The sequence below is a fragment of the Pseudophryne corroboree genome, chromosome 9, assembly GCF_028390025.1.
Source record: "Pseudophryne corroboree isolate aPseCor3 chromosome 9, aPseCor3.hap2, whole genome shotgun sequence".
Taxonomy (NCBI): domain Eukaryota; kingdom Metazoa; phylum Chordata; class Amphibia; order Anura; family Myobatrachidae; genus Pseudophryne; species Pseudophryne corroboree.
In genome coordinates, this window is record NC_086452.1 from 464,656,952 (window position 1) to 464,670,916 (window position 13,965).

Consider the following 13,965-nt stretch of genomic DNA (forward strand, 5'->3'; position numbering starts at 1 on the left):
CTCTGTGTCATATATACTGCGCTCTCTCCTATATGTATATACAGCAGCGGTCTGTATGCTGTCTGTGTCATATATACTGCGCTCTCTCTCCTATATGTATATACAGCAGCGGTCTGTATGCTGTCTCTGTGTCATATATACTGCGCTCTCTCCTATATGTATATACAGCAGCGGTCTGTATGCTGTCTGTGTCATATATACTGCGCTCTCTCTCCTATATGTATATACAGCAGCGGTCTCTACGCTTTCTCTGTGTCATATATACTGCGCTCTCTCCTATATGTATATACAGCAGCGGCCTGTATGCTGTCTCTGTGTCATATATTCTGCGCTCCCTCCTATATGTATATACAGCAGCGGTCTGTATGCTGTCTGTGTCATATATACTGCACTCCCTCCTATATGTATATACAGCAGCGGCCTGTATGCTGTCTCTGTGTCATATATACTGCGCTCTCTCCTATATGTATATACAGCAGCGGTCTGTATGCTGTCTGTGTCATATATACTGCGCTCTCTCTCCTATATGTATATACAGCAGCGGTCTGTATGCTGTCTCTGTGTCATATATACTGCGCTCTCTCCTATATGCATATACAGCAGCGGTCTGTATGCTGTCTGTGTCATATATACTGCGCTCTCTCTCCTATATGTATATACAGCAGCGGTCTCTACGCTTTCTCTGTGTCATATATACTGCGCTCTCTCCTATATGTATATACAGCAGCGGTCTGTATGCTGTCTCTGTGTCATATATACTGCGCTCTCTCCTATATGTATATACAGCAGAGGTCTGTATGCTGTCTCTGTGTCATATATTCTGCGCTCTCTCTCCTATATGTATATACAGCAGCGGTCTGTATGCTGTCTCTGTGTCATATATTCTGCGCTCTCTCTCCTATATGTATATACAGCAGCGGTCTGTATGCTGTCTCTGTGTCATATATACTGCGCTCTCTCCTATATGTATATACAGCAGAGGTCTGTATGCTGTCTCTGTGTCATATATTCTGCGCTCTCTCTCCTATATGTATATACAGCAGCAGTCTGTATGCTGTCTCTGTGTCATATATACTGCGCTCTCTCCTATATGTATATACAGCAGCGGCCTGTATGCTGTCTCTGTGTCATATATACTGCGCTCCCTCCTATATGTATATACAGCAGCGGTCTGTATGCTGTCTCTGTGTCATATATACTGCGCTCTCTCTCCTATATGTATATACAGCAGCTGTCTGTACGCTGTCTGTGTGTCATATATACTGCGCTCTCTCTCCTATATGTATAGACAGCAGCGGTCTGTCTGCTGTCTCTGTGTCATATATACTGCGCTCTCTCCTATATGTATATACAGCAGCGGTCTGTATGCTGTCTCTGTGTCATATATACTGCGCTCTCTCTCCTATATGTATATACAGCAGCGGTCTGTATGCTGTCTGTGTCATATATACTGCGCTCTCTCCTTTATGCATATACAGCAGCGGTCTGTATGCTGTCTGTGTCATATATACTGCACTCCCTCCTATATATATATATACAGCAGCGCCCTCTACGCTGTCTCTGTGTCATATATACTGCGCTCTCTCCTTTATGCATATACAGCAGCGGTCTGTATGCTGTCTCTGTGTCATATATACTGCGCTCTCTCCTATATGTATATACAGCAGCTGTCTGTATGCTGTCTCTGTGTCATATATACTGCGCTCTCTCCTATATGTATAGACAGCAGCTGTCTGTATGCTGTCTCTGTATCATATATACTGCGCTCCCTCCTGTATGTATATACAGCAGCTGTCTGTATGCTGTCTCTGTGTCATATATACTGCGCTCCCTCCTGTATGTATATACAGCAGCTGTCTATATGCTGTCTCTGTGTCATATATACTGCGCTCCCTCCTATATGTATATACAGCAGCTGTCTGTACGCTGTCTCTGTGTCATATATACTGCGCTCTCTCCTATATGTATAGACAGCAGCGGCCTCTACGCTGTCTCTGTGTCATATATACTGCGCTCTCTCCTATATGTATATACAGCAGCGGTCTCTACGCTGTCTCTGTGTCATATATTCTGCGCTCTCTCCTATATGTATATACAGCAGCGGTCTGTATGCTGTCTCTGTGTCATATATGCTGCGCTCTCTCTCCTATATGTATAGACAGCAGCGGCCTCTATGCTGTCTCTGTGTCATATATTCTGCGCTCTCTCTCCTATATGTATATACAGCAGCGGTCTGTATGCTGTCTGTGTCATATATTCTGCTCTCTCTCTCCTATATGTATAGACAGCAGCGGCCTCTACGCTGTCTCTGTGTCATATATACTGCGCTCTCTCTCCTATATGTATAGACAGCAGCGGCCTCTACGCTGTCTCTGTGTCATATATTCTGCGCTCTCTCCTATATGTATATACAACAACGGTCTGTATGCTGTCATATATACTGTCCTCTCTCTGTGTCCTGCTGTCTCTCCCCCTCTCACTACTTTCAGTGCCCTGTTGTCTTTTACCCTCTCATCCTCTCTGTGTGTAGTTGTTTCTTCCCCTCACCTGGCTGTCACTCTCTGTGTCCTGCTATTACTCGTTCTCTCTGTGCCCTGCTGTCTCTCACCCTCTCAATGACTGTCACCTTTTGTGTCCTGTTTCTCAGCCTCTCTCTGTGTCCTATGCTGTCTGTAACCCTCTCACTAGCTGTCACTCTCTGTGTCCTCCTGTCTCAAAGTCTTTTACTGACTGTCACTCTCTGTGTCCTCCTGTCTCTCAGCATCTCGCTGGCTGTCAGTCTGTGTGCCCTGCCGTCTCTGGCCCTCTCTCTGTGCTGGCACGTGTCTCTCTTGCTGTGTGATGTCACCTCTGAGAGAGGGCAGCGTGCTGGAAGTGAGGCACTCTCAGAAGAAGCCATTATGGCGCTGTGGGTGAGGAGAGCGGCCGCTACGTCCTTCTCGTTTTATTTGTTGATGGTAAATTATGCTGTAATGTAATGTGATTGTCACTGTTACAAATGTTTCCTAATTAATTGACCTGAACACAATAACACGCTGATTATTTAATTAGCACCAGTCCAATGGGGGTGAGGGATTAAACGAGAGGGGGGTCAGGAAGTAATTGTGGTCTCCTCGCACAAGTCTCCTAGCAACTCCTGTTTCCAGAATCCGAGCTTCCCTACATCGGGTGATCACACTCTTCTGTTTTTCCCACTTATTTTCCAATTGTTATAATCTGGGCGGAATCAGCTAACTCAATGCCTGTATCCCCGGGAAATGTGCCCAGCGCAGAGGACAAGATACATACTGTAGCTGTTTACCACTGATATCAATCAAGTGCACTAAATTCTGCTCCAAAGTTACATTAACAGTATACACAGGTCAACCTTCAATATATTCTCGTTGTGTTTAGACCAGGCCTGGCCAACCTGTGGCTCTCCAGCGGTTGTGAAACTGCAAATCCTAGCATGCCCTGCCACAGTTCTGTTATTAGGGAATGCTTAAACTGTGGCAGGGCATGCTGTGACTTGTAGTTCCACAACAGCTGGAGAGCCACAAGTTGGCCAGGCCTGGTTTAGACAAAAGAAACAATCCCCCAAATGTGACTGTTCTCAGCCTCACATGGGACAAATTTGTCTGTCTGACCCCAAAAGGCAACAATACAAATCTTTGTCGCCCTCATGGTGCCCCCCTACTAACTACAGATTGTCACATTCTGTTATCTATTACATCCTATGTTATAAGGTATCACACAGCTGCACCGCCTTTACTGGAAAGACAACTTCCCTACACTCATGGTGAAGCCACCTATCTTGCTGGTAACCACTCGGTCCTTTGTACAAAAGGGATGCCCAAACGCCCGATTATCTAGTACAGTGATGGCTAACCTTGACACTCCAGCTGTTGTTGAACTACACATCCCAGCATGCCCTGCATCAGTTTTAGCATGGCCAAATAACAAAACTGTAGCAGGGCATGCTGGGATATGTAGTTCAACAACAGCTGGAGTGTCAAGGTTAGCCATCACTGATCTAGTACAAGGGAAACAATACACCCTATAGCATAGGACAGCCCCCAATAAAACAATCAAGGCAATTGAAAACAATTTGGGAAAGCAGAAACCTGTGTTATATGGAGAGTGAAGCCGACGCAGCTGACGTGCACTATACAGGTACCTCTGGAGTTAGGGACTCACATGCAAACTGCAGGGCAGCCTCCCGGCTCAGGATGGACCCCACCGAGTTGGTAGCCTCGCACTGGAAGGTGCCGACATCCCGGACACGATCCGGAGAAGTGATCACTAAGCTTCTGTCCAGCACTCTGTACCGATAATCCTGGGCTTCGTCCATAAGGGTCCCATTCACTCTCCACCTGCGGAAGAGCAGAGAGTGCGCGTCAGTCCCACCTTAATACAATACTAGGGTAACGTAATAACTATGAGTTTGTGTGTACTACTAAGGGGGTTATTCAGAGCAAACCAAAAAAGTTAGCAGTTGGGCAAAACCATGGCCCTCATTCCGAGTTGTTCGCTCGTTAGTTTTCTTTGCATCGGTGCGATAAGTCGCAAACTGTGCATGCGCAATGTTCGCAGTGCGTCTGCGCCAAGTAAATATGCTAAAAAGTTTGGTATTTTACTCACGGCTTAACGAAGATATTTCTTCGTTCTGGTGATCGGAGTGAGATTGACAGGAAGTGGGTGTTTCTGGGCGGAAACTGGCCGTTTTATGGGTGTGTGTGAAAAAACGCTGCCGTTTCTGGGAAAAACGCGGGAGTGTCTGGAGAAACGGGGGAGTGTCTGGGCGAACGCTGGGTGTGTTTGTGACGTTAAACCAGGAACAAAAAGGACTGAGCTGATCGCAGTGGCAGAGTAAGTCTCGAGCTACTCAGAAACTGCAAAGAAATTTCTAATCGCTATTCTATTCGCAATTATGCGAATCTTTCGTTCGCAATTCTGCAAAGCTAAGATTCACTCCCAGTAGGCGGCGGCTTAGCGTGTGCAAAGCTGCTAAAAGCAGCTAGCGAGCGAACAACTCAGAATGAGGGCCCATGTGCAGTGCAGGTGGGGCAGTTGTAGCATGTGCAGAGAGAGTTAGATTTGGGTGGGGTGTGTTCCAACTGAAATCTAAATTGCAGTGTAAAAATAAAGCAGCCAGTATTTACCCTGCACAGAAACAATATAACCCACCCAAATGTAACTCTCTCTGCACATGTTACATCTGCCCACCTGCGGTGCACATGGTTTTACCCAATTGCTAACTTTTTTGGTTTGCTAACAACTCTGAATAACCCTGTAAGAGTGCTGTGTGCACCACCACCATACCTATATAACGGTAGCAGAAAGTTGATTATACAGCTACTAGTTAGCAGCCCGTCAAAATGACGGAACAACATAACGGTAATATCAGCGCAGGCGGCTGTTCACGCCCGAGCAGAGCAGCACTTGAATTGCTCCGTCGGGCCCCATCTTAGTGTTTGCTGGTGCACAAAACACTTGCATTCCCCCCATAGAGGTAAGGAGCAGCGTTAGCCTTTTATTATATAGTATAATGTTAGTGAATGAAGTGTGCACACAATAACTATACTGACAGCACGTTGTGTAGTGTTAAGTTATGTTAGTGTAGTACTATTCTCCTTTGTTGGGTTTATTCCGCCTCCTCTGAGCCAACACAAATAGAATTTACCAAAGACCAGCTTCTAATTATGTAATCATTTGCCATTATAATTAATTGTTAAATTCTATTTATATCTGCTATATTTATGCGTATGTTAGGTATGAGTGTGTACTGTATGTAGGAGCTGATGTAAATGGATACTGCGTGCATAACTGCTATAAATTAATGTCTCCGCACAAATCTTTGGCCTATTACACACATCGTTGCTGTAATAATGAATGTTGTGCAGCGAGAAGCTTATAGAACGGTGTTTATATCAGAAACGTTTAGCACGCCCTGTACTAAGTACTAAGCGCAGACACTGCGTATACGTGCTGAGTAAATATGGCCTTTGGCTGAGAACTATTAGAAACACTGGCGTTGATTGTGAGTCGGACATATCTCTTAGCACGGGCGCAAATAGCGAGCTCCAACCTACAGCGCTCGCGCAGAAGGGAAATTACGCATATTTGCGTTTTGTACGTTTCTGGGTCTAATGGATCTTTGCCGAATCTCGCTTTGGTGAAATATATGTTCTGGGGGGCAGAGGATCAGAATGGTGACAATGGAATCGCACGGAGCTGTTCTGTCTTGTGGGCGTGTAACTAGATTTCAGCGCTATTCTGAAGTGTGTGTACGGGGAAGGGAAGCAAGCCTGTGCTGTTTTATTACACACAACACTTTCATATTAGCGCAACTGTGTGTAGGTAGGATGGTGGCGGGTTTGAGGCTGATACGTTGGGCACGGTCAGTTTGTGGTAGGCACAGGGCTGGGCTGCACACTGTTTCGTGTACAGGGAATGTAGTGGGCATAAGACTGCTATGGTGGGCATAGAACTGCGGTGCCCACAGGACTGTAGCCAGTATGAGTCCATTATACATACTGGCCGATTACACTGAAAGATATGAACGATCTTGTTCATTAATGAGCGAGATATCGTTCATATCGCTGTGTGTGTTTGCACCAACGATGAACGATGTGCGGCCCCGCGCTTGTTCATCGTTAGTGCCGGCTCGTTTATGCCTGCAAGCCAATATGGACAATATCGTCTATATTAGCATGCAGGGCTATGGGGCCGGGTGACGGGGAGAGTGAAGAAACTTCACTCCCCCCGTCTCATCCCCCCCACCCCCTCGCTGTATCGGCCGTCGGGCACCTCGTCGGCCAGTGTGTAGGGACCTTAAGTACACTGAGCCTAATTCATGTTTGTAAGTAGCCAAAACGCAAGCAACTGGGCAAAACCATGTGCGCTGCAGGTGGGGCAGATGTAACGTGCAGAGAGAGTTAGATTTGGGTGGGGTGTGTTCAAACTGAAATCTAAATTGCAGTGTAACAATAAAGCAGCCAGTATTTACCCTGCACAGAAACAATATAACCCACCCAAATCTACCTCTCTCTGCACATGTTACATCCGCCCCACTTGCAGTGCACATGGTTTTGCCCAGTTGGCTGCTTTTTGCTCTACTTTCGAACGTGAATCGGCCCATAGTGGGTGTAGAGCTGCATATTGCGGACACAGGATTGATTTGGGCAGGAGACCAGTACACTGGGTGCAGCGCCGTCTACGCTGGGCACATGGTATAATGTACAGCGCAGTATAAATGGTGGGCACAACGCTGGGGTCTGTGTGAGTCTGTGGTACTGGGTTCAGGTCTATATTGGATACGCCATGAGTGAGATGTAAATATTTCTGTCCTGTGCCTCCGCTATATTCAGCACTGTAGATTTATCATGGTACTATGAGCTATGCAACGCACCACGTAGGGTTAAAAGAAAAGATTGTCCTTTCCTACCTACATTGGAGAAATCAAAGCTGATTGCTGATTAATGGATAATGGGCGCTGCACATTTATGCTTCATGGGTAACTGACCCCTAGTGGGCTCTGTACGTCTGACGGAATGTGGACCTTGGATGACAATGGCTCGTGTGCCCCCATATCATACTATCACCACCTACCTTGTGACAGGTTTGGGGTGGCCCTGTGCCTCGCAGACCAGCCGCAACGTCCGATCCTCTGAGTCCAGCGGAAAGACCAGATTTGCCGGCTCCTGAGTGAACACTGGACCCTGCAGAGCAAGTTCATCTGCAGAGACAAGGGAGGAATTCTTATTCTCCAATTGATGCTAACACCAAACTGCAAGTGACAAGAGGCCTCGGCGGAGGTGCATGGGCAAGACGTCATCATCAAACATTGGTACTCCCATACACTGGGCCTAATACAGAGGTGGATGCAGTGTAGATTATTTGGCAAGTGCCTGGTGTTTTGTCCACCGCGCATGCATCTGAGCCGCGATGATCTTGCGATGGCAGTCGCAGTGTGGATTTAGATGCCGTTGCGATGACAGGCAGTGACCACTTGGGGGAGGCAATGGGGAGTGGTAACTAGAACGCAGGCTTGTCACGACATTCTGTACTTGCTGCTTCTCAGGATGTGAGTGGCAGGTCGGAGTAGCCGGCGCCTCTTTACAAAGGATGGTTCCTGTGACATTTTCAGATCCGTTGCGACCGATTTGCCTCCACCTGATTTGCCTCCACCTCTGAATGAGGCCGATTGTCCAATAATAAAACCTATGTGCACAACATTTTATCTACACTTCCATTATTTGTAATAAGCTACACAGTAGGAACCCTGTTCTATTCCAGTATCATCATAATAAATTACGCAAATGTATTGAATTACGCTCTTCAGTCCATGGCCCATTGAATATATACATTGTATACCATGCAACGCATTAACGTCCATCTTGTTGGCAGCCGTAGTTCACCTGGACTCTCAGGAGAGTAGACCAACCTCATGAGATACCACCTACCTCCCCAGTGACGTGGCTGGCCCAAGAGCTTGAAGGTGTGGTTTGCTGTGAATAAAGCTGCCCACAAATCACATCACCAGTGACACCCCCCGACCCCCTGGTCATGGATGTCCAACATGGACTACAGTCTACCAGGCATACTTCATAGTTGGTTGATGTTATATTTACTGTCAATAGGGAACCATTGATCCATTGATGGTTGGCACCAGGTGAACCCCCCATCGATGAAGAAACCAACGGCACTGGTCCTAAACCATCAATGGTGAATGGCCAACCCTAGCTTGGATCTCCCCTCTAGGGATCTTCCAGAGGGGGATCTATAACATTGGACAACCAATCAGCTTTGAAAGTAGCCTTTATCAAGTACATTTTATAAAAATGTAAGGGAGATGCTGATTGGTTGCCATGGGCAACTTCTCCACTGGTCTGTTTCTCCACTCTTTTCACTGCTTCATGAATAGACCCTTATGATCAGTACGTTTCTGGACTGTGAGAGGAAACTGGAGTACCAGATGGAAAATCACAGAAATATGGAGAGAACATGCAAACTCCACAAGATCATACCCTGGTTGGCCCCAGCGCTGCGCAGTTCTAATGCCCTCCGGTTTGTAACTGTCCCCTATGGCTAATATGTTATTTTGTATTATAGAGCCGGTATAAGGACGCCCTAAAGAAATCCAACTGTCCCTGGCAACAACAGTAAGAAAGTGAGAATGTGGCGCGTTGCCCTTTAAAGCTCCATAATTATATACGAGAACAGTTTCCCAATTTATGGAGAATGGCGTAAGTGTAACTTGTCTATTTTATTACTGCTTAGCATGAGGGGTCAGGCGCAGTACTCTGGGGTGCCATTTACGCTCCAATCTCCATGAATAAGTAATATATGAAAGTGTTTCAGGTAAATAGTTACAGAACATAAGAGAGGGCAGGACACAGACGCCAAAGTAGATTTTCAGTAAGTGGTTTCCGCATTTTGGGCTGTTATCATCACCATACGAAGCTGTGCGTTTCCGTTGGCCTGACCTTTCTCTTGACGAGGCCGCGGCAGCTGGAACGTGGCGCGGGAGATGCTGGATCTCACAATAAATATGCAGAGAGCCAGCTAACAAGCCTGGCTGATATACGTTGCTCTCTCTGCTGTGAAATGTATACAGCCAGCACACGACGCACACAGCTACCACTGTGACTGTAACTAACCCATACAGTACGGGGGGGTTTCACATGGGTCCATCACTTCTCTCCGGCCCTAAAGCTGTTACAGGGCATGTATATATCTCTGCTGCATTGTCTGTACAGTGCTGTATATGAGTATATCCAGGCACCAGCATGTGACTCTCTGCTACAACACATATAATTCACGACACTCTGCTACATTATATACATGTGGTGACTCACTGCTACATTATATACATGTGGTGACTCACTGCTACATTATATACATGTGGTGACTCACTGCTACATTATATACATGTTGTAATTCACTGCTACATTTACAGTTGGACTGGCCCAAAGGGGCGCAGGGGAAACTGCCGGTCACCATACCGACGCCGGAAACCCCTGCCTGCAGTCCGGCTGGGGAGGCAAGCATAACAAAGCCCCTTGCGGGCTGGCTGTGCTTGCCACAGGTTACATTTCCACTCTAAGGGTGTTGTGGACATCCACCAGTGGGAATAGTCCCTGTCACTGTCGGAACTGTAAGGGGGGTGGGACTCCAGCATCGCTATTGTGAACGGCGGTCTCCTGACCGCCAGTCACATAACTACCTCGCATTATATATATGTGGTGACTCACAGCTACATTATATACATGTGGTGACTGTTACATTACGTTCATGTAGTGATTCACTGCTGTAATATATACATGTGGTAACTCACTGCTACATTATATACATGTGGTGACTGTTACATTACGTTCATGTAGTGATTCACTGCTGTATTATATACATGTGGTAACTCACTGCTACATTATATACATGTGGTGATTCACTGCTGTATTATGTACAGGTGGTGACTCACTGCTACATTATATACATGTGGTGACTCACTGCTACATTATATACATGTAGTGATTCACTGCTGTATTATATACATGTGGTGACTCACTGCTACATTATATACATGTGGTGACTCACTGCTACATTATATACATGTGGTGACTCACTGCTGTATTATATACATGTGGTGACTCACTGCTACATTATATACATGTGGTGACTCACTGCTACATTATATACATGTAGTGATTCACTGCTTTATTATATACATGTGGTGACTCACTGCTACATTATATACATGTGGTGACTCACTGCTACATTATATACATGTGGTGACTCACTGCTGTATTATATACATGTGGTGACTCACTGCTACATTATATACATGTGGTGACTCACTGCTACATTATATACATGTGGTGACTCACTGCTACATTATATACATGTGGTGACTCTGCTACATTCTAAACATGTGGTGACTCACAGCTACATTATATACATGTGGTGACTGTTACATTATGTTCATGTAGTGATTCACTGCTGTATTATATACATGTGGTGACTGTTACATTATGTTCATGTAGTGATTCACTGCTACATTATATACATGTGGTGACTCTCTGCTACATTCTAAACATGTGGTGACTCACAGCTACATTATATACATGTGGTGACTGTTACATTATGTTCATGCAGTGATTCACTGCTGTATTATATACATGTGGTGACTCTCTGCTACATTCTAAACATGTGGTGACTCACAGCTACATTATATACATGTGGTGACTGTTACATTATGTTCATGTAGTGATTCACTGCTGTATTATATACATGTGGTGACTGTTACATTATGTTCATGTAGTGATTCACTGCTACATTATATACATGTGGTGACTCTCTGCTACATTCTAAACATGTGGTGACTCACAGCTACATTATATACATGTGGTGACTGTTACATTATGTTCATGCAGTGATTCACTGCTGTATTATATACATGTGGTGACTCACTGTACATTATATACATGTAGTGATTCACAGCTACATTATATACATGTAGTGATTCACAGCTACATTATATACATGTGGTGATTCCCAGCTACATTATATACATGTGGTGATTCACTGCTACATTATAAACATGTGGTGATTCACTGCTACATTATAAACATGTGGTGACTCTGCTACATTATATACAGTCATGTGGTGATCACTGCTACATTATATACATGTGGTGACTCTGCTACATTATATACATGTGGTGATCACTGCTACATTATATACATGTGGTGATCACTGCTACATTATATACATGTGGTGACTCTGCTACATTATATACATGTGGTGACTCTGCTACATTATATACATGTGGTGATCACTGCTACATTATATACATGTGGTGACTCTGCTACATTATATACATGTGGTGACTCTGCTACATTATATACATGTGGTGATCACTGCTACATTATATACATGTGGTGATCACTGCTACATTATATACATGTGGTGACTCTGCTACATTATATACATGTGGTGACTCTGCTACATTATATACATGTGGTGACTCTGCTACATTATATACATGTGGTGACTCTGCTACATTATATACATGTGGTGACTCTGCTACATTATATACATGTGGTGATCACTGCTACATTATATACATGTGGTGACTCACTGCTACATTATATACATGTGGTGATCACTGCTACATTATATACATGTGGTGACTCTGCTACATTATATACATGTGGTGACTCTGCTACATTATATACATGTGGTGATCACTGCTACATTATATACATGTGGTGACTCACTGCTACATTATATACATGTGGTGATCACTGCTACATTATATACATGTGGTGATCACTGCTACATTATATACATGTGGTGACTCTGCTACATTATATACATGTGGTGACTCTGCTACATTATATACATGTGGTGATCACTGCTACATTATATACATGTGGTGATCACTGCTACATTATATACATGTGGTGACTCTCTGCTACATTATATACATGTGGTGACTCTGCTACATTATATACATGTGGTGACTCTGCTACATTATATACATGTGGTGACTCTCTGCTACATTATATACATGTGGTGATCACTGCTACATTATATACATGTGGTGACTCTCTGCTACATTATATACATGTGGTGACTCTGCTACATTATATACATGTGGTGACTCTGCTACATTATATACATGTGGTGATCACTGCTACATTATAAACATGTGGTGACTCTGCTACATCATATACATGTCATGACTCACTGCTACATTATAAACATGGTAGTTACTCACCACTACCATGACTCACTGCTACATTATATACATGGTAGTAACTCACCACTACCATGACTCACTGCTACATTATATACATGGTAGTAACTCACCACTACCATGACTCACTGCTACATTATATACATGGTAGTAACTCACCACTACCATGACTCACTGCTACATTATAAACATGGTAGTTACTCACCACTACCATGACTCACTGCTACATTATATACATGGTAGTAACTCACCACTACCATGACTCACTGCTACATTATATACATGTGATGACTCACTGCTACATTATATACATGTGGTGACTCACTGCTACATTATATACATGGTAGTAACTCACCACTACCATGACTCACTGCTACATATATACATGTGGTGACTCACTGCTACATTATATACATGTGGTGACTCACTGCTACATTATATACATGTGGTGACTCACTGCTACATTATATACATGTGGTGATCACTGCTACATTATATACATGTGGTGACTCACTGCTACATTATATACATGTGGTGACTCACTGCTACATTATATACATGTGGTGACTCACTGCTACATTATATACATGTGGTGACTCACTGCTACATTATATACATGTGGTGACTCACTGCTACATTATATACATGTGGTGACTCACTGCTACATTATATACATGTGGTGACTCACTGCTACATTATATACATGTGGTGACTCACTGCTACATTATATACATGTGGTGACTCACTGCTACATTATATACATGTGGTGACTCACTGCTACATTATATACATGTGGTGATTCACTGCTACATATATACATGTGGTGACTCACTGCTACATTATATACATGTGGTGACTCACTGCTACATTATATACATGTGGTGACTCACTGCTACATTATAAACATGTGGTGATTCACTGCTACATATATACATGTGGTGACTCACTGCTACATTATATACATGTGGTGACTCACTGCTACATTATATATATTTGGTGACTCACTGCTACATTATATACATGTGGTGACTCACTGCTACATTATATACATGTCATGACTCACTGCTACATTATATACATGTGGTGACTCACTGCTACATTATATATATGTCATGACTCACTGCTACATTATAAACATGTGGTGACTCACTGCTACATTATATACATGTCATGACTCACTGCTACATTATATACATGTGGTGACTCTGCTACATTATATACAATCA

General features: G+C 44.1%; 1 protein-coding gene across 4 annotated transcripts in view; it reads right to left on the minus strand.

Moving 5' to 3' along the window:
* LOC134958605 (contactin-4-like) overlaps positions 1-13,965 on the minus strand; it is a 399,552-nt gene that overhangs the window by 95,831 nt on the left and 289,756 nt on the right. For all 4 annotated transcript variants that reach the window (XM_063941309.1, XM_063941311.1, XM_063941308.1 and 1 more), the window contains exons 3-4: positions 7,591-7,717; positions 4,177-4,352 (exon numbers count right to left, since the gene is read on the minus strand). In XM_063941309.1, the coding sequence (XP_063797379.1) occupies positions 4,177-4,352; positions 7,591-7,717 (303 nt within the window). The remainder of the gene's footprint in view (positions 1-4,176; positions 4,353-7,590; positions 7,718-13,965) is intronic.